Source organism: Acomys minous (assembly GCF_964271855.1).
Source record: "Acomys minous genome assembly, chromosome: 9".
NCBI lineage: Eukaryota > Metazoa > Chordata > Mammalia > Rodentia > Muridae > Acomys > Acomys minous.
This window is the reverse complement of record NC_140490.1, coordinates 116,921,551-116,944,550: the sequence shown is the minus strand read 5'-3', so window position 1 is coordinate 116,944,550 and position 23,000 is coordinate 116,921,551. Positions and strand designations below refer to the sequence as shown.

General features: G+C 47.3%; 1 protein-coding gene across 1 annotated transcript; it reads right to left on the bottom strand.

Annotated features, from left to right (window-relative positions):
* Positions 1-166: 166 nt before the first annotated feature.
* LRRC10 (leucine rich repeat containing 10) lies at positions 167-6,000 on the bottom strand. The gene has a single exon (XM_084794442.1). The coding sequence runs from the start codon at positions 5,561-5,563 to the stop codon at positions 4,745-4,747; it is 819 nt and encodes a 272-aa protein (XP_084650568.1). The 5' UTR covers positions 5,564-6,000; the 3' UTR covers positions 167-4,744.
* Positions 6,001-23,000: the final 17,000 nt, after the last annotated feature.

The following is a 23,000-nucleotide window of genomic DNA, read 5'->3' as shown; positions in this document are numbered from 1 at the left end:
TAACTGTCCACCTCCAGTACCTTAATAAGATAACATTTTCCTCAGATAGTGGATTTGGTGTCATGATTATTTTGTTAGGGTTTTTTGGGTGGTTTTTGTTTTTTTTGTTTGTTTGTTTTTGTTTGTTGTTTGTTTGTTTTTTTTTTTTTTTGGTTTTTCAAGACAGGGTCTCTCTGTGTAGCCTCGGCTGTCCTAGACTCACTTTGTAGACCAGGCTGGCCTCGAACTCAACAGCAATCCGCCTGCCTCTGCCTCCCAAGTGCTGGGATTAAAGGCGTGCGCCACCACCGCCCGGCACTTGTTAGGGTTTTGTTAAGGCTTTTTGTTTCGTAGAGAAAGGAAATCAGCATAAAATTGTATGCTCATTTGACTTAGATCTGGAAGTTAATATATTGCAAAGTGCACAGAATTTAAAGCTCAAACGCTTAGGAGTTTTATTGTCTCCAGCAGCATCAAGGTGCCCTCATGTGGGAGAAAGGGGCTTTCAGCGTTGGTAGCAGAGGCCTGGAAAGTGGCTCAGTGAAGTGTTTGTCACATAAGCATGAAGACTTGGGTTTGGATGCACAGTGCATGATACATGCCTGAATCCAGCACTTGAGACACAGAATCAGGAGGGCCCTGGGGTTGCTAGTCATTTCATTGGTTGGTTCCCAAGACAGTTTCTCTGTAGCCTTGGTTGTACTGGACTACTTTGTAGACCAGGTTGGCCTCGAACTCACAGAGATCCGTTCCTCTGAGTTCTGGGACCACAGCTAGCCTTATTTACAGTGGTGCGCTTACTCTTACTCAAAAAATAGGAAGTTTGCTAGAGGAAGGCATCTGAAGACAGCCCATAGTCTTTACATGTGTGTATGTTTAAGTGTACATACAAATACATTAGCTTTTAAAGATGTGTAAGAGAGTGTGTGTGTGTACCTCATTTACGCTTGATGCCGGAGGAGGTCAGAAAAGAGCTTTGGATTCCTTGAGACAAGTTAAGAGTGGTTGTCAGCCACAAGCCCAGGTTCACTGTAAAACACAGTCATCTCTCTAGCCTCTCTATTAGTATAGTATTTTAATACCTTGAAATTATTAGGGCTGGCAGGAGGGCTCAGTGGTCAAAGGTGCTTGCTGTGAAGCTGGGGGACTTGAGTTTAATCCCTGGAAACCCACGTGGCTGAAGGAGAGAACCAGTTCCTACAAGTTTTCCTCTGGCCTCCATATTGGTGCCTAGGCTCAAACCCCAAATTATGTAAAAATAAAAACAGGTACATCAGGTACTGTTGCTGGGATCCGGTAAGGCTACAGGGCCTCCCTTGTGTGGCTGACTTCTGTGAGGACTGGATTGCTACTGTTTAACTTGGGAGGTGCTGCCAAGATGTGGGCGCAGGAATCTGTTCTCTTTCTGACTTCTTGGAGCATCTTCAACTCTGCAAGATGTGTCTAATTTTATTTAAGATTTATTTTTTATTATGTATACAGTACTCTGTCTGCATTAGATCACTTTATAGATGGTTGTGAACCACCATGTGGTTGCTGGGAATTGAACTCAGGACCTCTGGAATAGCAGCCAGTACTCTTAACCTCTGAGGCATCTCTCCAGCCCAAGAGTCCTGACTTTATTTTAGTTGACTTGTGGTTGCTGAGGATGGAACCCAGGCACGCAGGTCAGTAAGTGGCAAGAGTGGAGGCTGAGTCCAGATGGTGTGGGAGACTCTTCTCTCAGCCATGGTGTTTTCAACTTATGTTAACTTCAGGGCAAAAACCCTGCCCCTCCCCCACCTCTGAATTTTTAGAGTGTCTTAGGTGCCCAGCCTGGCCTTATACTTGAAATCATCCTGTCTCAGCCTCCTGAGTGCTGAGGTTACAGGTATGGGCCACTATTCTACCAAAACCCACCTATTAAGTGTAAAATTACAAGTTACAGTGGTATACCGCATAGGAAAAACAAAAAAGCATGATGCTTTGTTTTCTTAATGTGTTTAAAAAAATTGAGTTAGTAGACTTAAGTGGTAGGTAGCAGTCAGATTGAGCTCAGCCAAGGCATCATATTGAGACTTGGTCTCAAAAGAATACAAATTTGAGCCGGACAGTGGTGGTGCATGCCTTTAATCCCATCACTCAAGAGGCAGAGATACGTGGATCACTGTGAGTTCAAGGCCAACCTGGTCTAAAAAGTGAGTCTAGGACAGCCAAGTCTACACAGAGAAACCCTGTCTTGAAAAAAAACAAAAAACCCACAAGTTTGCCTGGTGTGGTGGCGCTCGCCTTTAATCCCAGCACTTGGGAGGCAGAGGAAGGCGGATCTCTGTGAGTTAAGACGCCAGCCTGATCTACAAAGAGAGTCCAGGACAGCCAAGGCTACACAGAGAAACCCTGTCTTGGGAAAAAACAAAACAAAAAATCCTTAGTTGTGTCCTAGGGTTTTTATTGCTGTGGTAAAACATCATGACTAAAAGCAGTTTAGAGAGGAAAGGATTTAATTCATCTTTACACTTCAGGAAATACTCCACCAACTGAGGGAAGTCAGAATGGAAGCAGAAGCCACGGAGAACTAGTGCTGACTGGCTTTCTCATGGCTTGCTTTGCTCTCCTATAGCACCCAGGCCTGCCAGCCCAGGAGTGGCACCTTCCTTAGGGAGCTGCCCCCCCCCCCCCCACATACATCAACCGCCAATCAAGAAAATGCCCCACAGGCCACTCTGGTAAGGGTGTTTTCTCATTTGAAGTTCCCTCTTTCCAAATGACACAAGCTAAAATTCTACGTAAGTTCTTTAAGAAGTCAGTAGCTAAGAGCCTGCCCTGTGGCATGGATGGTCTGCAAGAGTTTTCCTCATTCTTTTGGGTTTCCAAACTTAAAACAGTTAATGTTTGGTGTTTCAGCCTTTCTTCTTATTTCGCTTACAAGAGATCTTTCCATCTCCAAGACACCAGAAGAATGCTTTTCATCCTGTGGGTCGGGACCCCTTTGATAAACCTCTGTCTCCAAATATTTACATTATGTTTCATAACAGCAAAATTACAGTTATGAAGTAGGAACAAAAATAGTTTTGTAATTTGGGGATCACCACAACACGGGCACTGTATTAAAGGGTCACACAAGGCATTAGGAAGCTGAAAACCGCTGAATTCAAAGAATTGTAGGCTCCATATAAAAGCTTACAGTGGAAACATTTTTTTGGCAGCAAAATCAGCCTATTTGAGAAAGGTATGTTTGTTGCAAGCTTACTGATTTAGAAGAAAACCATTTGGCCATAGTCCAAATGTTAGTGGTTTAGCGTTTGATTCGGAGCAGTTGGCACACTCAGTGAGAACCCCGCTCAGTTAGCTCAGCTCATGGCTGTCGACTGCAGCTTATGCTGGAAAAGACAGGCCTGTGCCTCTTGACAGGATACACTGGGCGAAAAGCAATCTGTAACCTGCTACAGCAAAAGCTTGGAAGGCAAATTATGTTAGGAATCAGCTGAGTATATGGCTTCAATCACCTTGGATAAGAATAGACTGTTTAATAAAAAGACTACATCCTAGCCATCTAGTAGACCCTGGGGGTATAACATACTACATTTAATGAGTAAAGGCATTTTTGGTGATCTGATCACTGGGCTGCAAGGCTTCCTGTGGGGTTATGTGACACTCGGGGACCTCCTCTGACTTAGGAGTATTTCTGAAAGGGTTCTGTTACTTCAAAATGTGGCTTGTGAAAGTCAGATCTTCCCGTAGTCCTGTATAAAAGCTCAAAACGGTTTATCTTAGGTAAGATGACAATTTGTCCGTGTTCTTGTGTTTTGGAAAGGTTATTAAATCACGGACAGCAGTTTAAAGTTTATGCATTTGAAATTGAGTCAGTTTACATACTTCCACAAACAATGGCCCAGACACCTAGGTTTGTAGGCTGACTGTCAAAAGACCCTCTGAGCAATACCCAAATTCTGATAAAAGACGAGATGTCTAAACAAAAGGCAGAGACTTCCTATTGACCCTGCACCCTCCACGTCAAACTTAGAGTGCTCGTTTTGAGTGAAGTGATTTTTATATTCCACCTTTAACATAGCAGGGTGCTCAGGAGACGTGGCTCTGCTCCCGAGGGCAGCCCGGACTCACACTAGGAATCCTGAGGGTGCCCCAGGGAAACGAGTGGAACCTGTATGAACCACTTCCAAGTTGGGAGAGGCCCAGCTCCGCCGAGAGGTCTTCCATGTAGTGTTTACAGCAGAGGCGAAGGCGCTTGAAGCGTGAGGCCGGTGTAACCACAGCTTTTTCCTTTAAATCAGGTCTTACTAGGTAAGAGTTGTCCCTTTCAGGAGCCAGATCAGTAACAGTATTCTTGAAACTATTCGTGGAAATTCATGGTAAGGAAACAAGTATGTCTGAGGGGCCAGAGACAGACCACCTGAGCATTTTGGTAGCTTTTATTTTGACAAATACCTTATTTGAAGCACTCACTGGCCTCATGACCAGCCGCTCCGGCATAGTGGAAGAGGCCAAAGTGTCCCCTGGCTCTTCTTGCTCTTCGGTGTTTCAAAATAGCTTATTCGAAGGAGCTGCTTCTGGCACAGGAAGTGACAGTCACTAAGGATTCCAGGCCACCGACAGCACACACCTTCCCCTAGGAAAAGGTGCTGTGGAGCACAAGTGTTTGCCCAGTATTCCTTTACAGCATCTCACCTGGCTCTCTATCCGCCCTGGGAAGAGCCAGGACCATCCCTTCCGCTCTTAAGAGCCGCCGTCTTCAGGACAGCTGGTTCCTTGCTGTTAGCCTGCCTATTCAGGAGCTGCTCAGGAGGGAAGCTGGCCCTTGACTCTCCTCGTTGGCTAGTGCGTACCGCCTAGCTTTTCTGGGGTCAGGCTCTGGTGTCTCCTCCGCCCATCTCCCAACACGGCGCACCCCTTTGCCCACCTTGGGGGCATTTCTGCAAGGATTGTGGTCATAGATGACCAACTTCAGATTTGTCAAGTGGGCCAGGCTGGGGAAGCAGCGGATGCTGTTCCGATCCACGTCGATCACCTCCAGGAAGGGCATGTGAAGCAGCACAGGGGGGAAGTCTGCGAGCTGGTTGCCTGAGAGCCAAATAGTCCTGAGCTCGCGGAGGCGCCGGAGCCGGCCTGGCAGCAGGCGGAGGGCGTTGGACCCCGCGTGCAGGGTCCTCAGGAGGCTCAGCTCACACACCACATCCGGCAGCCTGGTGAGGCAGTTGGACTCAAGCCACAGGGTGCGGAGGTTCTGGAGCAGGCTGAGCTCATCCGGGAGGTCACAGAGTTTGTTGTTGCCGAGGTACAGGATGCAGAGCTGTCTCAAGGTACACACCACCCGGGGAAGAGCTCTGAAGTTGTTGAAATCCAAGGCCAGGATCTGCAGGTTCTGCAGCTGTGCGAGGTCTGGAGGCAAGCTGTGCAGGTGGTTGTCGCTGAGGTAGAGCTTTACCAGCTCGGTGAAGGAGCACACGTGCAGTGGGAAGCGACGCAGCTGGTTCCCGCTCAGATCCACCATCCTGTCGGGCGGCATCTCCCGGAGGTCTCCCACCACGTAACTCTGGCAGCGGTCAGTAGGGATGAAGGCCACCAGGGCCCTGATGCTGTTCCCCATGTGGAGCGGGCTGCTGGGGAGGTCTCTGCCCACCAACTCTGTCCCGGAGTGGGGCCTGGCTCCGCTGCCTGCTCTGGATCCCTTCTGCCCTCCCTTTATAACCCGGGATTCTGTGACAAAAGCCAGTCACTTTGACAGTGAAAAGTGCTCCTGATAGCAACCAGAGTGTCTGGTGACAGGCCCAACAGACAGGCAAGGTCTGGGAGGCCATGTCCAACTCACATATTTGTCTTTAATCACTTAAGCCCCTATCTTTTTTATTTACTCATTCCTGATTGTTATTGTTTTCCCCCCAATGATAAAATACTGTGACAAAAGTAAAGTAGAAATGAAATTTTTCTATTTTTCTATTTTTCCATACTTGCACTATGCAGGTAAAACTATAAAGATTTGAATGTATAGTCTCTTTTTTTGTTACAAGTGATTAACTTGTTTTTTGTTTTGCTTTTTTTTTTTTTTTAGATTACATGTGAATTTTTAAAAAATCACATCATGGACTGTTTTACATTTGCAGCTATAAAATACACAATTACTTTACATACTTGCGTAGTATTCCATTTGTATGTACAGTGATTTAAACAGTTCTTCACACTGGAGTAACGGGCTATTTATTGAGTGTGGCTATCCTAAACACCATTGCACATACAGGTGTGAAAGCAGCAGGGACTGGGAGATAGCTGACCCAACAAGAACAAAGGCCTGCCTGCCTCAGTCCTCAGCATGGCAGGAGCAAGGACAACACACCCTAGGACATGCTCCTGGGAGCGCTAAGTCAGCAGCAGCTGTGTGTTTGCATGTCTCGTCTAAGTATTATCTGTCGACATCGTGTTACACTCTAAAAAGGTATGTTTGAGCTGGTACACTGCTTGCCTAGCAGAAATGGGGCCCTGGCCCTGGGGTCTGCCTCCCTTGCTGCTAACACACACACACACACACACACACACACACACATGCCTACCCTTTGACAAACAAGGAGATGGAAAGGGGAGGCAGACTAGCCTTCTAAAACAGATTATTAGAGCTGTGTCAGCTCCATTTAAATGCCTGTCAAAGCTTTGTGATTCTCTTCAGTAATAGTGCCCAGTTGGAAGAAAACAGTGATGTGTCAGGGTGGGCACACACACCCACACATACATACACACACACACACACCCCAATACACATACACACACGTATTAAATTTAAAAATATATCTGTCCCAGCACTTGGGAGGCAGAGTCAGGTGGATCTCTGTGAGTTTGAAGCCAGCCTAGTCTACAAAGTGAGTTCAGAACAGCCAGGGCTACATAGAGAAACCCTGTTTCAAAAAACAAACAAACAAAACAAAACAAAACAACAACAACAACAAAAATCTGTCTCCTGGAAATGGATGCAAAAGTGGTTTTACCTTTGCTGTAAAACAGGACAGAGGCTTTTCACCCTTTTCATGCTCTTTTCCCCATTTACTGGCCGCATATTGTCACCCGGGGTGACTTTAGGAGCCAGCAAGTAAGTAGAAGTCACATGGCAGCACTTTGGGTCACCCTGGATTCCTGAATGAATTCTGGGAACAGAACATTTCCCTCCCCACAACTCCTGTGCCTCATTCAACAAGCCACGGAGTCTGGGTAAGTGAAAAGTAAACTGGCCAAGGCATTGAGATCCCACTTGTTATATTACCTTGTTATATTATTATAGATGACTATTAAAAACAAACAGATAAATTTATAGAAATTGATTTGAGAAGATACTTAGGAGAAATTAGAAAGAAAACAAGCAAAGTTCAGAACAGTTTTTGTGATTTCCATTTATGAAAAATTATACATACATCCTTGTGTGTGAGTAAATATTTCTGTTAAGAAGTAATGGTGCAGGGCTGGGGAGATGGCTCAGTGGTTAAGAGCACTGACTGCTCTTCCAGAGGACCCGGGTTCAATTCCCAGCACCCACATGGTGGCTCACAAGTGTCTGTAACTCCAAGATCTGACACCTTCACACAGACATGCATGCAGGCAAAACACCAATGAGCATAGAATAAACTTTAAAAATAATTATTTAAGAAGAAGAAGAAGAAGAAGAAGAAGAAGAAGAAGAAGAAGCAGCAGTAGTAGTAATGGTGCATCTGGGATTGGTGGCGCACGCCTTTGATCCCAGCACTCAGGAGGCAGAGGCACGTGGATCACTATGAGTTCGAGTCCAGCCTGGTCTACAAAGTAAGTCCAGGACAATCCTGACAGAGAAACCCTGTCTTAAAACGTACCCACTCCCTCCTCTGCCCCCCACCCCCCCAAAAAAAAGAAGAAGTAATGGTGCTTGCTTATAAGAAATCTTCCTGGAGATTTAGGATGAAAAGTTCACTTTTCCACTTACACCACTTTGTGCTCTTTGATATTTTATAAGGGCGTAATGGCTCGGCATAATGGTGCACACCTGTAATCCTAGCCCTTGGCTAGGCAGAAGAATTGCTGGAAACCCAAGGCCAACCCAGACCACATAATGAGTTTCCAGCCAGCTTGGTCGGACCTAGTGAGACCCTATCTAAAAGCAAGATAGTGATAAAAATGTAACGGATGCAGACATCAAAGAACCCAGCCCACCCACCAGCTTGCTTGCTGTTTGGAAAGAGCAGCTTAGGCCGACCCTTCTCCAACCCCTTCCCTGTAACGGATCCACCCATCCGGCAGAGTCCAGAGCCGCAGGCCAGGAACATCCACAACCCCTCCCACTGGGTGGCCTGGGGAACCTGTCAGCACTCATTTCCTACTCTGACGGATATGAACAAAGCTGATGGATTTGGCCTTGCTAGACTTTGAATGTCACAGGCTATTATCTTGAGCCCTCTTCTCACTTTACGTATTTGTGTTATTATAATAAGCAGTCTCTCGACAAGAGCTGTGCTTTGCCTCTATATTTAGCCTAGTCAGTGGTGACCACAAATGGTCATGAAGCAGCTCCCCCACTGCCCCTAAGAATGATAACCACGGAAGTATCGCTACTGGCTGTTAGTTACTGAGCATCTGCTAAGGGCTAAGCACAGTGGCACGTACTTAGGTATGGCAGATACAATTCTTACACACAGATAAGTGTTTTACTCCAGTTCTTATAAAGACGAGCGCGCAGCTCTGAGGACCTCCGTAGTGACATCACACACTTTCTGAGCACCTGTTATGCAGCGGTACAGGGGACCTCGTAGGTAACAAGAGGGCTCCCGTCTCACAGAGGGGCACCATTTCATCCCTGCCGAGAACCCACTGGGGCTGGGAACGTACAGCACTTCCTTAGTCTTTTCCCAACACACAGGGCTCCCGCTCACCAGCCAAAGGAACGTGAGTAGCTGAGCATTAAGTCCCATGGTTTGGACGGAGTTTGCCCGCTGACCTGTGTCTCTGACCCATGGTACTGGCAGTGGCCCTGGGCCTAGGCTGTCTCTTCTGCAAGAGTAGCTTTAGCTGCGTCCTGCCTCTCTGCATCACTCACCACTGAATCAGGGGCCCAGGGGGAGGAGTCACCGATGCTTGTCCCACCCTAGCTGAAAAGAGTGGCTAGAGTTGAGTTTTCAGACTCGGTCACGGGGACATATTTTCCAGCCCCAATATTCACGGAGTGAGGAAGTCCCTAAATATAAAGGTGTTGTGTGCCAACAGCCAAAAGAACCACAAGGGCCTCCAGGGCTGGCCTGGGGTCCCCCTCTGCCTCCCCTGGCTGCCTGATCCTTCGAGGTGATTTTTCTTCCCCTCTCTATGGGATTATTGTGAGCAGCTTATTAAAGCAGACTTAATTAGGATAGAATGTGTGCTGCCCTCCAGAGCTGGGGCACAAGTGGTTTTCTAAACAGTCACGCAATGTGAAAAGGCCTTGAGTGGGAGGTTTATGTTGTTAAGACTCCAAAAGAGCCCAGTCACATTCAGCGCCCTAACTGTATTAGCAGTTACGAGTACAAGCATACACACAGGAAAAATGCACATCTGTTTAAACACCACCAACAAAGACTGAAATGAAAACCGCTCACCAAAGCAGAGGCCTGCCAGAGTGGCATTTGGTTAGCTTGATTCCATTTCTCTCCCTCTCCCTCTCCCTCTCCCTCTTCCTCCCTCCCTCCCTCCCTCCCTCCTTCTTCTTCTTCTTCTTCTTCTTCTTCTTCTTCTTCTTCTTCTCTCTCTCTCTCTCTCTCTCTCTCTCTCTCTCTCTCTCGGTTTTTTTGAGACAGGGTTTCTCTGTGTAGCCTTGGCTGTCCTGGACTCGCTTTGTAGACCAGGCTGACCTCGAACTCACAGCGATCCACCTGCCTCTGCCTCCCAAGTGCTGGGATTAAAGGCGAGCGCCACTATGCCCGGCCCTCGATTCCACGATTTTTAAAAATTTATTTTATTGGTTTTGGTTGTTCAAGACAGGGCTCCTCTGTAGAGTCCTAGCTGTCCTTGAACTCACAGAGGTCTTCCTGCCTCTGCTTCCAGAGTGCTGGGACTGAAGGTGTATGCCACCATTGCCCGGCTGATTCCATAATTTTAAAAGTTAAAAAAATAAAAGAGAAGCAGGCAGATCTCTGAGTTTAAGGCTAGCCTGGTGTACAGAGTGAGTTCCAGGACAGCCAGGGCTACACAGAGAAAGCATGTCTTGAGAAAACAAAACCAACCAACCAACCAATATTCTGTTTTTACTATATTCTGTAAATTAGATTTTGACTAGTTCAGGTGGTTGCTACCATCCTCTGCTCACAAGATGGCAGTAGAGTTCAGTACCGAGACCAAAGATGGCTATTAAGAGACTTATTTCTGATCTGAATTTGGACTGTCTGCCTGCCTGTCTTGTCTGTCTTTCGTTTTTCTTCTTTCCTCCTCCTCCTCCTCCTCCTCCTCTTCCTCCTTCTTCTCCTCTTCCTCTTCCTCCTCCTACTTCTGGCTCATACATTTTATTGGTTCAACAATAAATAGCAAAGGGAACGTTAACTACCCTGAGGCGTCATCCACAGATGCAAAATCCACCCTTGGAAAACAGACCTTGTGCATTTCTTTGCGAGCTTTGGGAGCTACAGTTCTGAGCCACCTGTTGTGACGCTGGGAACCAAACTTGGGTCCTCTGCAGGAGCGCTTGTGCTCCTCACTGCTGAGCCATCCCTCACCCTCACGTCTTTTGTCTTAACTAGCGACAATTTCACTCCTCCAGGACACAGTTGGTAACACTTGGATACGTTGGCTTCTTTGGCTGGTTCTGATACAGAAACATGAGTCCCTTAAAGGCTGCAGCGAAATGCCTGCTTAATTGTCCCACGTAGAGGAAGAGAGTGTTGGCTATAGTAGCTGAGAGAAAAACACCATTGTTTAGTGGGGAGGGCCATGGGTATCGATGAATAGTCTACAGTGTACAGGACAAACCCTCCCCACAACCGAGAACTAACTCTGGTGTCGCTTGTTCTCAGGTTGAGGGACCCTGAGCTGTCAGTGTCACTGGGAGCCAGTCTATTCTTCCTGGGGACTGTACCACTGACTCACCAAGTAGACTAAACAGCTAGGATATTACATTCTTCAGTGGAACAAATTGTCATCTTGGGGAAGATTTTCTTTCAATTTAATACAGTGGGTGGCACAGTATTGAAATACTCCACAGATAACTGGCCTTTAAAGAGTTTCTGGGCCAGCAAAAATGGCTCAGTGGATTAGTCTGCACAAGACTGGAGACCTGAGTTTAGTCTTTGGAACCCATGTCAGGATGGAAGGAGAAAATGACCTCTACAAAGCTGTTCTTTGATTTCCACATGTGCTGTCATAGGACTTCATGGCCATCCCGTATCTAGGTGGTGGTGGTGATGATGATGATGATGATGATGATAAAAGCAATATAAAAAATGATTCCCTTTGCTGCAGTTGATTGTATTGTGTACGCATTTGTTCCCGGCTGCCTGCACTCAGGGGACTGAGGTTGAAGACCGGCGTGGGCCCACAAAGCAGGACCTTGTCTCAATGCATCATGCAAAATTTGAAAAAGAAGACTTGATATTTCTAAAACTTCTTAATAGTTGGTGGGCTGATGGGTTAATATTGTGAAGGGAGCTTTGGGTTTGGACATGTGAAATTTGATTTGACTGTCTTACAAAGGACCCATGAAGTCCTGCAGTCTCCCTCTTCCCGCCCCCTCCCTCCCTTCCTCCCTTCCTTCCTTCCATCATCTTGGTGAGTGTCGAGGGAAGGGGGCTTAGAAGAGAAATCCACAGAGTTTACCTCCTAAATATGCAGATAGTTGGGGATTGGCAGGTGGGTCTGGGCTGAAGTTTTACTTCTACGCCTTTGTATTGTTGGTGTGGGGAATTGACCCCAGGAGCTTGGGCGTGTGACAGGCCATCCACCAGTCAGACACACCTTCAGTTCAGCTCCACCACAGAGCAGAGAGGAAACTTAGCCCCATCACGGCTTTCCCAACACTCTCTACAGCTTCTCTTTCGTCCGCCGTGTCTGGCGTCATGCCGATTCTCTCAGGGAGGTAGATGCCTGCTCTAGTCTGAGAGCAGCTCTTATCAGGTAAATAGAACTTTGTAGCAACTTAGAACCCTCTGGAATTCATGGAGCATCCTCCAAGCTTTGGACACATCTAGTGTGCAGGAAGAGGATGCAAGAACAGAACAGTAGAGCAGATCTTTGGGCCTGGTGTGCTTTCATATAGTCGTAGACAAGCAGGCATAAGGGGAGGTCAGCACAGTCTGGTTTTAGACAGGGTCTCTCCTTGGTTGTCACCTTTCAGCCTATACACACTGTTGAGTTGATATTGAAATGATGTGACTCGAAACTGGCTTCATGAGCTCACACATCTGTCTGTCTGTCTGTCTGTCTGTCTGTCTGTCTGTGTGTCTGTCTGTCTGTCTGTCTGTCGTGTTTCTCTCCCTCTTCTTCAGGAACAGAATCCCCTGTCTCATGCAGAATAGGCAAGTACTCTACTACTGAACTACACCTGATGCCTTCTCTGCTTTTTTTTCCCCAGGATTTATTCAATACAATTTGTATCTAGAAGGCATTGTTACATTTTCCACTGGAGAGTGGACATCCTGTGCATCTTAGGGACTTGCACGTCTTAGTAAGCGCTTCATCACTGACGGAATTGTTGGGAAGCAGGGGCCCTGGAGGAGTTCACAGAATCTAACCAGCTGGAGGAATCCTTGTGTTTGTTCTTAGGAAATGTGTTACAAATCATCACAGCCTCCACTAAGACAGGCTAAGTGTGGAGTATGGGTTGGAGATCAAGCTTGAGAAATACATCGCTGTTTGAATTTTAACTCAAATTCTAGACCCCGAAGTTAACATTAACACAGTCCCAACCCACTTCGGGTTGCATATCCTCCTAAGACATTGTGAGGGGCTGACATGACAAGCAGGAAGGGGCGGCTTGGGCAGAGTAGATACTATGTTTCCATGTCCGTTCTGCTGTTGCCTGGGATCGGTACAGCCTATTACCTCAGTTTACTTATTTGCCAAATGGGCCTGACCTGAGGTCATGAAGATAATGAGTTCAAAGTATTTCACACAAGGAAGCTGCTTTGTGTTGTTATTAGTGTAGTCAGCAGATGTGGGCTGTAAGGGGTTACTCCAGAGTACTCGAATGGCTGGGCCTGGCCGGCCCTGAGGTGGTGTCCCCCTTTCCTTGGCCCATCCAGCTTCCAGGTTGGCTTCTGAAAGACCTAACACTTTCACCACCAACTCCATACCCTCTCGGTGTACCACCCGCTCCCTACAGCCCCTGCCCATTCCCAGTGTGATAGAAAAAGGCACATTTTCCTTCTTGTCTCCGGTATCCTTGGGATTGGAGACGGAGCGTTGGCCACCACTCTGTGGTGCTGTCCTGTGGACGTGGACTCTTCAGGAGACTGAGGCCTCCTGGGAACCTAAGCGAATTAGGCCCCCGCACTGGGAAAGGCCTTCTCCAGCCTCTTGTCTCTTCCTTTCTGGCTGGTCTTGCTTTTGATTCACCGCAGATGTTGTTATGAGGTTTTTCTACGTCAAGGGCCCAAAGGAAACAGGACCAAGTGGCCACACAGACTGGAACCATACGCCTAAACACTTTTCTCCTTTGAGCTGACTCTTCTTGAGTTGATTGTCACAACAACAGAGAACTAACTAGCATGGCTTCCCGTATAGACATTTGCTTCTTTTATAGCGCATGTTTTGCTTTTTGCTGCCACTGAATGGCATTCTTAGAAAAGCTTGGCAAGCTGCTCCTGTTTGCTCAGGAAGTACCTTGCAGTGTTCTATACTTCCCTTCCTGGGGCATAAAGCCATGTTCCATACAGGTCCCCTAGCTGGCATTTTGGGGGGGGGGGTGTTTGTTTATTTGGCTTTTTGAAGAATGGTCCAGAAAACTGTGCTCTTTGGTCAGAAATACAGGCTTGGGAAGAACAACTCTGTTGTGGCGCACGCCTTTAATCCCAGCACTCGGGAGGCAGAGGCAGGCAGATCGCTGTGAGTTCAAGACCAGCCTGATCTACAAAGCGAGTCCAGGACAGCCAAGGCTACACAGAGAAACCCTGTCTCGAAAAACCAAAAACCAAAACCAAACCAAACCAAAACAAAAACCTGCGAGAGTGGAAGCTGCTCGCTGCTCAGGCAAATGAGAGCCTTCCTGAGATGGTCCCAGGCTCCAGGTGACTCACAGCTGCTCTCCTGTCCAGACGGCCCTGGGGGTGCTGGTGCCACTCTTCAGGTGTTTGTCATCAAATGACACATGTGAGGCGGGAGTGGCTCCGGCAGCCTGGGTGGCGAGCTGCTCTGTGTCCGTTGTTTAACAATCTCCCTGTTCAGCGCCCCTCCCCCCACGCCACATTTTCATTTTAAATTCTATCAGAAGTTGGATTTCTCCTCCTCTAGTTCTAATAGCTGTGGGCTGGGATAGCGTACTGGTTGTAGAGATTGCTCTGGGGCCAGACTGCTGCGTTTTGTTTGTTTGTTTTTGTTTTTCAGATTTTCCAAACAGGGTTTCTCTGTGTAGCCTTGGCTGTCCTGGACTCGCTTTGTAGACCAGGCTGGCCTCGAACTCACAGCGATCCACCTGCCTCTGCCTCCCAAGTGCTGGGATTAAAGGTGTGCGCCACCACACTGGGCTTTGTTTCGTTTTAAATTAGAAAACTTACCTGTTTTTGTGGTGTTGGGGACTGAACGCAGGGGATCACATGCTACGCAAGTACTCTGTCACTGAACTACATCCCCAGCTCATAAAATTAAGCTTTTAAGAGCAGTTTTTAGGTTCGTGGCAAAACTGAGTGGAATTTCAGAGATTTCTCATATGCTTCCTGTCCCTTTCAGTTTGTAGTGATTTGTATAAAAACTGGGCCCCACATGTCCATACCAGTGGCACTACTAGGAGGTGTGGCCTTGTTGGAGTGGGAGTGGCTTTGTTGGAGTGGGAGTGGCTTTGTTGGAGTGGGAGTGGCCTTGGGGTGGGTGTGGCCTTGTTGGAGGAAGTATGCATGAGATGGGCTTTGAAGTCTCAGAAGCGCAAGCCAGGCATAGTGCCACAGTCTTCCTTCCTGCTGCCTACCAGTCCTAGTGTAGCGCTCTCAGCTCCTTCTCCAGCGCCATGCCCGCCTGCACGCTGCCATGCTTCCCGCCATGACATAGTGGACGAAACTTTGAAACTGTAAGTCAGCCCCAACTAAACGTCGTCCTTTATAAGAGTTGCCTCGGTCATGGTGTCCCTTCACAGCAATGGAGACCCGAAAACACACTTCAAACCAGTCACTATGAGAGTGGTGTGTAACCTACAACTGGTAAACCTCCCCGGACATTCATTGTTGCAGGGTATTTGGTTCCACTGTGATCCCTGAGATTGTGAACTGTAAAAACCTGTCTTTTGTTTGGTGCAGTTGAGCCCTAACACACACCTATAACTCAAGAGCTTTCTGTTTGTTATAAACAGGTGATTACGGTGTGGTTCAGCCAGACCTAACACACACCTATGACCCAAGAGCTCTCTGTAGGCAGGATTTAATAACGTTAGCCCTAGGTCAAGGGGCGGGGCAAGAAACCAGGTGACAGGGATTGAAGAGTGGTGGGGGGGGAGGGGACGACGACGGACTGTGGGTCGAGGGGCACTGCAGACAGCGTGTAGAAGGAGAACGAGATCTTTAGCTTTGGGCTCTTTGGCTCTCTAGCTCCTGAGCGTCTTCAGCTCCTCGGCCTTTGCCTTTTGAACTGGCAAGCCTTTGGCCTTGGGGTTTTTGTCTTTTCCTCCAGGGCTGTCAGCTGAGTTAGTGAGCCTTTCAGGCCTTTTCCGTCAGCATGTGAGCTGAGTAGGAAGGTCAGCTGGGTGCTTTCTCTGCCTCTGTGAGGTAGAAGGTTTTTCACCTCAGCATCTGTCTCCTCAGTGCCTATTGGTAAAATAGAAGATTTGGGATTTTCATTTAAAACAACAGTACACTATCACTTACATTTAGCATTCATGGTTTGGTGAATTCTATGGCTTTTGAAAAGTACGTGGGGGCAATGTTACCCACCATTGTGGTGACAATGTGGTGCCCTAACCGATGTTCCCGGCTTTTTCAATCTCTCCCACCCTGCAGCCGCTGACAGTTTTTCACTAGCTCCATGGTTTTGCCTTTTTTTTTTTTTTAAAGACTATCGTATAGTTGGAATTGTATGTGATGTCACTTTCCAGACTGGCCTCTTTCTCTCAGATATGTGATTTATGCCCTCTGTGTATCTTCTCACAGCTGGATAGCTCACTTCTTTCTCACACTGAATGAATTCTGTTTGGATACGTGGGCTATTTATTCACCGACCTACTCAACGGCACCCTGGCTACTTCCAAAATTTGGCAGTCATAAATAAAGCTGTTACGAACAAATAATCACTTGCTCTGTGTGTGTGTGTGTGCGTGTGCGTGCGCGCGTGCATCAGTGTTTGATTTATTTGGATAAATACTGAGGAGCTCGGTTATATGATAGGAATACAGTTGGCTTTTGAAGAACCTAGTAATCTGCTGAACTCTCTTCTAAAGTGGCTGAACTGTGCTGGCTTCAGCACCACAGACACTGAAACTGGGATGACTCAGAGGTGGGCGTGGCCCCCGTGCAGCTTGGCTGTCTCATTCCCTTCCCCTGCAGCCCAGGAGGAGGCCCTCCGACACCTGACTGCTTCGCATTTGACCCTGTTTTTGCTGTTTACTACGGCTGTTTGTTTGCTGGTTGGTTTGGTTTTTTGATGCTTGGGATTGAACTGGAGCCTTTGTGCATGCTAGGCAAGCACCGTACCACACAGCTGCATGGCCAGCCCTCCTTCTAAGTGATCTTTCTGATCTGAGGCAAGGTCATTAACATGTCTTGGTTTCCTAGTCTGTCAAATACAGAAAGCAGCAGTCCCTCTATCGTTGGGTGGATCTGAGGAATAAAGTTTTTCACATAATGCTCATAGAACGGGGCCAGCTTACATGTGCCCGATAAACATTAGTATGGCACTTGGGTTAGACCGGACTCTCTCAGGAAACACATGAAATTCTTGGCAAAAAAAAAAATGATGCTTACTTTGAACGTAGATTGCACAGTTATTTTTAATAATAATAGCTGGCTTCATGCCATTCACCGTGTTGAGGGCTTTTTATACCGCGTGTCATTTGAATACCACGCCCAAGCTGCTCGTTAAATACTGGCACCATTTTGTTTTCAGATGAAGATGGACGAGGCAACCACACCTGGTGCAGGAGGCTGTGGCGCTGAGTTTCCGCACCATGGCCGCCCTCCCTGCAGTCGTAATTTGGTGTTGGCTGGCGTGAAGTCCTTGCTGTGTTCCTGAGAAGGAATACAGGGAAGGAGGACAGCCCGGGCCGGAGGGCTCTCAGCTTCCCTGCTCCCCAGGCTTCCTGTTAGACCTTAAACCAGGCCTATTTAACATACCAAAGCAGACCTGAGTGCCAGGTTCTCCCAGCATCCCTCAGTCCCTATCTGTTCCGGGGAATGGCTGACAAACCCTGCCCCCTACCCTAAGCTTCTCCAGCCCAGGGCCTAGGCTGCTCTTCCCCAGCTGCCCCTCCTTATATAATCCAGCCATTTTTGCTACCCGGTACTTTTGTCTTCCCTGTGCTCTCTTGGCATTTTGGCCTGAGCCGCCTTGGTCGCTGGCTCCTCTCTTGCTCGCACTCCACCCTTCCCGTGGTCTGGTTTGGTCGGCTAGCCATGTTCAACCTGGATTCTTCCCTCTGCCTGCTTTCTCCCTCATACCCGCAATAAGAATGTGTTCCCTGTCTGAGAAGCAGTCATGTCCTCCTCCTCCTCCTCCTCCTCCTCGTCCTCCTCGTCCTCCTCGTCCTCCTCGTCCTCCTATTTCATTTTTTCATTCTGAGACATGCGGCACAGAGATTAGCTGGGTCGGCCAGGAGGCGTCTGGAGTAAAACTTCCCCAGAATCTCAGGCCTGGTTTCTGGCTGTCCAGGGCCCACCACGTTCTGAGCCTGAGGCCAGGCTCTTTAATAACCGCGGCTGGGAGCGAGCCAGCCCCCAGTCTCCAGTGCCGAAGAGCAGTGCCTCCCGACACTTCCACCCCACCCCCACCCCGCACACGACTTCCTCTGTGACCTGTCCCATGTGACCTGTTCCTTCAGTCTCTTTAGAAACCTTGGCTCTTTCTGGGCAGTGTCCTGGGGCAGTCTGGGATACCAGTGACACCCTGGCATAAACTCCAGGTCAGACTGCCCTGGATGTCCTAGGAAACACCTGCTGCTAGAAATGCAAATCTGTGGAAATTAGAGAAGAATCGTGGGTCAAGACGGAAGGGAGAAAGTGCTTGGTGCAAAGTAGCTCTAAAAATATTCGTGGGGGTGGGGTGGGTGGAATGGGGGGGTCGGGCTGGAGAGTTGGCTCGGCAGTTAGGAGGCCTGGCTGCTTTTCCAGAAGACCAGGATTCAATTCTCAGCACCCACATAGCAGCTCACAAATTGTAATTCCAGTCCCAGGGGATCCAGAATCCTCTTCTGCTGGCACCAAGGGTGTGTGTGTGTTGTATATGGTGAAATATATATATATATATATATATATATATATATATATATATATATATATATATAATTTAAAATAAAAATATTTAAAAATATTCAAGAGGGGACTGGGTGTCCCAGAGTCGAGCAATCTGGGAAATGTGAACTGCAGGACCCCAGACTTCACAGAATTTGTGTGAGCCTTAAAGGGGACAATCTGAGTACAATTTTGATTACACATCTGGATCGTGGTTAAGTGCTTATTATTCGTTACTAATATCAAAGTCATCACATCTGAGGTGGTGAGACAGCTGTGTTGAGTATCTCAGCTTGCTGGAAATGCCTAACTTCAGACCCCAGGAGAGGAGAAAGAAGTTAGTCATATGGCCACAAGGGGGCAGTCGTGGACCCGCGAGCCCACCACAGCGCGGGCCACCGAGGTTCATAGGGAGACAGTTGTGAGAAAGCAGAAAGGCCACCTCCTTGCTTGCCGATCTGGAAGCCTCTAGCTAAGTGTTGAGAAAGAAAGAACCGTTAGAGCTGGAACTGGCTGGTCTCGTAGGCAGGAGCAGAAGTTGCCCTGGCCATTTGCTGGAGGGCACATCATTACAACCAGATCTGCCTACGGCTAGGAAGATGGTCACACCTTCCCCTGAAGGGCAGGGCCACTGATTCCCAAAATGTGTTTGATTTGTTTATTTCTATTTTTAAGACATAACTTTTTGGGTGGATTCTTCCTAATTGTGTACATATTGATGTGAGAGAGAAACAGGTATTTTCCCCTTTTATTGGAAAATATCTTTTTCTCAAATAATATATCCTGGTTCCTGTTTTCCCCTACCGCTACACATCTCACTTCCTTCTCACCTTTCCTCCAATCCAGATCCACTCCATTTCTGTCCAGAATAAGACAAAACAAGCAAACAGAGGGAAAGGAGCCCAAGAAAAGTCACAAGAAACAGATATATACTCAAAGACGTACTCATTTGCACACTCAGGAATTCCACAAAAACACTAAGCTGGAAGCCTTACACAAAGGACCTCTAGGATAAAAACAGGAAAAAATTGTATAAATATGTATACATAAGTAAAAATTTAAAAAAAAAAGTAAGATTAAAAGAAAAAACTTGAGTCGACATTATGAGAGAAGGACCCTCCAAAGATGTCCCTGCCGTCCTTTTCTGTTGGACATCCAAGGCTGGGCGTCCTTAAGGGTGGTTTGTTTCCCAGCGAGACCCCCTTGAAGGAAACTAAATTTTCATTGCAAGAGGTTATTGATTGGAGACAGTTTTTAGGATGGGAGCAAATGTCCTCTTCTCCTTTCGGCTGTAGGAGCCCGTCTGACGCAGATAGACCCATGCATGCTGTGACAGTGTCTGTGAGTCCATCTGTGCACCAACCCTGCTGACTTAGAGGCTGAGCTCCCTGCACCTTCTCCGTGCCCTAGGCCTCTTCTAAGCTCTCTGCCTACTAGTGGTATTTGTAAAAGTATCTTTTATTCTCCTGGCTCAGTTGTTGTCTGGGAGGCTCACTGCCTCCTTCTGTTAACCCAGGCCGATTCCTGGAAGTTTCTAGCCTCTGTACAATCTAACTTAGGCCTAGAATGTTTTCAGTCTCTGGGACTTACTGCTTAATAAACTCACCCTTTCTTGTTCTTTCTGAGCTCTGGGCTGGCTGGTTCAACTCAGCTGTTCTGGCTCAAACTCTTTCGCCAACTGACTTATTCAATCTGGTTTCTCTCTCAGCCTGGATTGCTCTGCCTGGCCTCAAACTAACTCAGCATCTGCTCTAATCTTCTGTCTTCTCATTTTCTGGCCTGTTCCATCTTCACCTGAGTTCTCTCTCTGCAACCCATCTCTCTATCACTGTCCTGGTAAAATTGCTTCCTCTCTCTGTAAAACTGCCTCTTAAGTAACTTCCCTTTCCTCTCTCTCCTTGTGAGAGTTGGGCATATCCTATTCTGTCAAATCTCTTGTGATTCGTCACCTTTTCTGCCACTCAATTGGACACCACTTTCAAACATGGGTGTTTCCTTCTACAAATTAACTTTACCTTTGTTTGGAACTAAAGGCATGTGCCACCACACCTGGACCTGAGCTTTTCTTTACCTGATACTTGCTCTATACCAGGCTGGCCTTGAACTAAGCTCTGCTTGCCTCTGTCTCCTGGATTAAAGGCATGTTTGTATTCCAGCTGGATCACACAGACCTAGAAGGTCTTTGGAAGTGATCTCTTGCCAGAACAGCCATGTTCTGAATTAAAATCCCTCTACGGTTATTTTGCTATTGAAGCATTCCCATGAATGTCTGGGGCCTGCAAGACCATAACGTATGAGGCAGGGGAGTGTATTTGGAAGAATTTTATTGTTTTTAACTGTGTCCTCAGGTCAGCTGCTTTTCTGCCTTTGAGCTTCCTTCTGTACCAGGAAGGAAGAAGGTGAGAATGTTTAGGTTCTGTGCTCCACACTGACTTTCTGTATCTGACTCAGTGTGTAAGGCAAGGCTCCTTTTTTTGGGAAGGGGAGTCTCCATTTTTTGATTATTTATCAAATGCCTTCATTAAAAAAATTTTTTTTAAGCAGCCGGGCGGTGGTGGCGCACGCCTTTAATCCCAGCACTTGGGAGGCAGAGGCAGGCGGATCGCTGTGAGTTTGAGGCCAGCCTGGTCTACAAAGTTAAGTCCAGGACAGCCAAGGCTACACAGAGAAACCCTGTCTCAAAAAAACAAAAAACAAAACAAAACATAAAAAACAAAAACCTCCTAACATTTAAAATGATTATTAAATGATTTAAAACATTAATTATTATTGTAATGATTTGTAATCATATTTTGATCATTGGTGTTTTGCTTGCATGTCTCTGAGCATCAAGTCCTCAGGGCCTGAAGCTACAGACAGTTGTGAGCCACCATGTGGGTGCTGGGAATTGAACTCTGGTCCTCTAGGAAGAGCAGTCAGTGCTCCTAACCACCGAGCTGTCTCTCCGGCTCCATGAAGTCTTCACTCTTATAGCAAAGTAAATTCTACCACCTGGCACCACTGCTGTCTTAGTGGAGAATGATTTATTTTCTCCTCCAATACTCTTATTTCTCGCTTTAAAATTCTTACTTTTTCTATACTCTACAGTTGTATGGACTAAGAAGTATTTGGAGTAATATTTGACCAAGTATCTGAATGTCATGGCACAGTCAAGTTGGTACAAAAATTTCTATCTCATAATGACTAGTATTCAAACTTCTATTTTCTTTAAAAGTGTTTAAACTTATTTGTTTTTATTTACTGTTTACTTGTGTATGATACGTGTGTGGGGAGGCATACATGCCCCTCAGAGCATATGTGGAGAGTGGAGGGCAGCCCTCAGGAGTCTATACTCTCCTACTGTGTGGGGCCCAGAGATAGCGCTTGGGTCACCAGGCTTGGAGGCGAGCACCTTTACCAGGAAAGCCATCTCTTGTTCACTTTTTCTAACTCTGTTTTCTATGTTTTACCTCAGGGGGTTCTCATAACTCTCATGTAGAAACACAGGCGTCTGGAGGGGGTTGAGATAGATCGTCTAGAGTCAAGTGATAAATGGCATCGTGAGGACCCCCCATCCCCCACCCCCACCTCCACCCCCAGGTCCTGCCATTCTGTGCCTCACTCTTTTTCCTTTATCTTGCTGTTCCTCTGAAGTTGGTGATAACTTAAGGAGAGAGTGGCTCCTGGGGCCTGGTACTTGGACTGTGGATCAGAGACACTGTGCTCATTGCTCTGATTTGGAGTCTTTGATCCTGTGACAGAGGACACAGTCATCCCCACCCCCAAGCAGATCCTGTGACAGAGGACACAGCCATCCCCACCCCCAAGCAGATGGACCCTTCTGATGGTGTCGGGAAGGGACTCCCTGTTCTTGTCCTCACGGTCTATCTGCTGGTCATACTTACTAACAGACGTCATGAATTCTTCTGAGCAAGCACGGAAACCAAACCAAACCAAACCAACCCAGCAATAGACGGGCTGTCAGGGTCTCCCTGGGTCCTTTTCGCTTTGTTTGGGGCTCTGCCGACGCGCAGGTGTCACCTCTTCTGGGTTGTCTAGGAAATGGCTCATGTCTCTTCCTACTGCTAATGAAACCATCAGCTGATAATGGCCTCAGAGTCCTGGCTGTCTGGAAGCCTGTGTGATTCTTGAGGACTCACAGAGTTGATGATGGAGAACACTTAGTCTAGTTTCAGGAGACCCAAGTAGTAGAGAAAGATCTGTGTGGGCGCTTGACAGAGTGGCCTAGTGTCCGGTGGATCTGTCTCTCCCTTGGGGGAGCTAAACGCTAGTAAAGTTTGTTGAACTGAATTCCAGTTTTAGTACAGTGGAGACCGACACAACAGAACTGTGTGGCGACTGGGTCTCACTTGGACCAGAAGGGAAAAGCACATATCTAGAGCCGTTCGTGAGGGCTGGAGAGACAGCTCAATGGGTAGGTCCGTTGGTAGAGTGCTTGTTCCACAAGCATGAAGGCCCAAGATCGATGCCCAGGAATAA

Bases quoted from the DNA above. Each gene is read 5' to 3' on its own strand.
- LRRC10 (XM_084794442.1), bottom strand. From the start codon at position 5,563: ATGGGGAACAGCATCAGGGCCCTGGTGGCCTTCATCCCTACTGACCGC.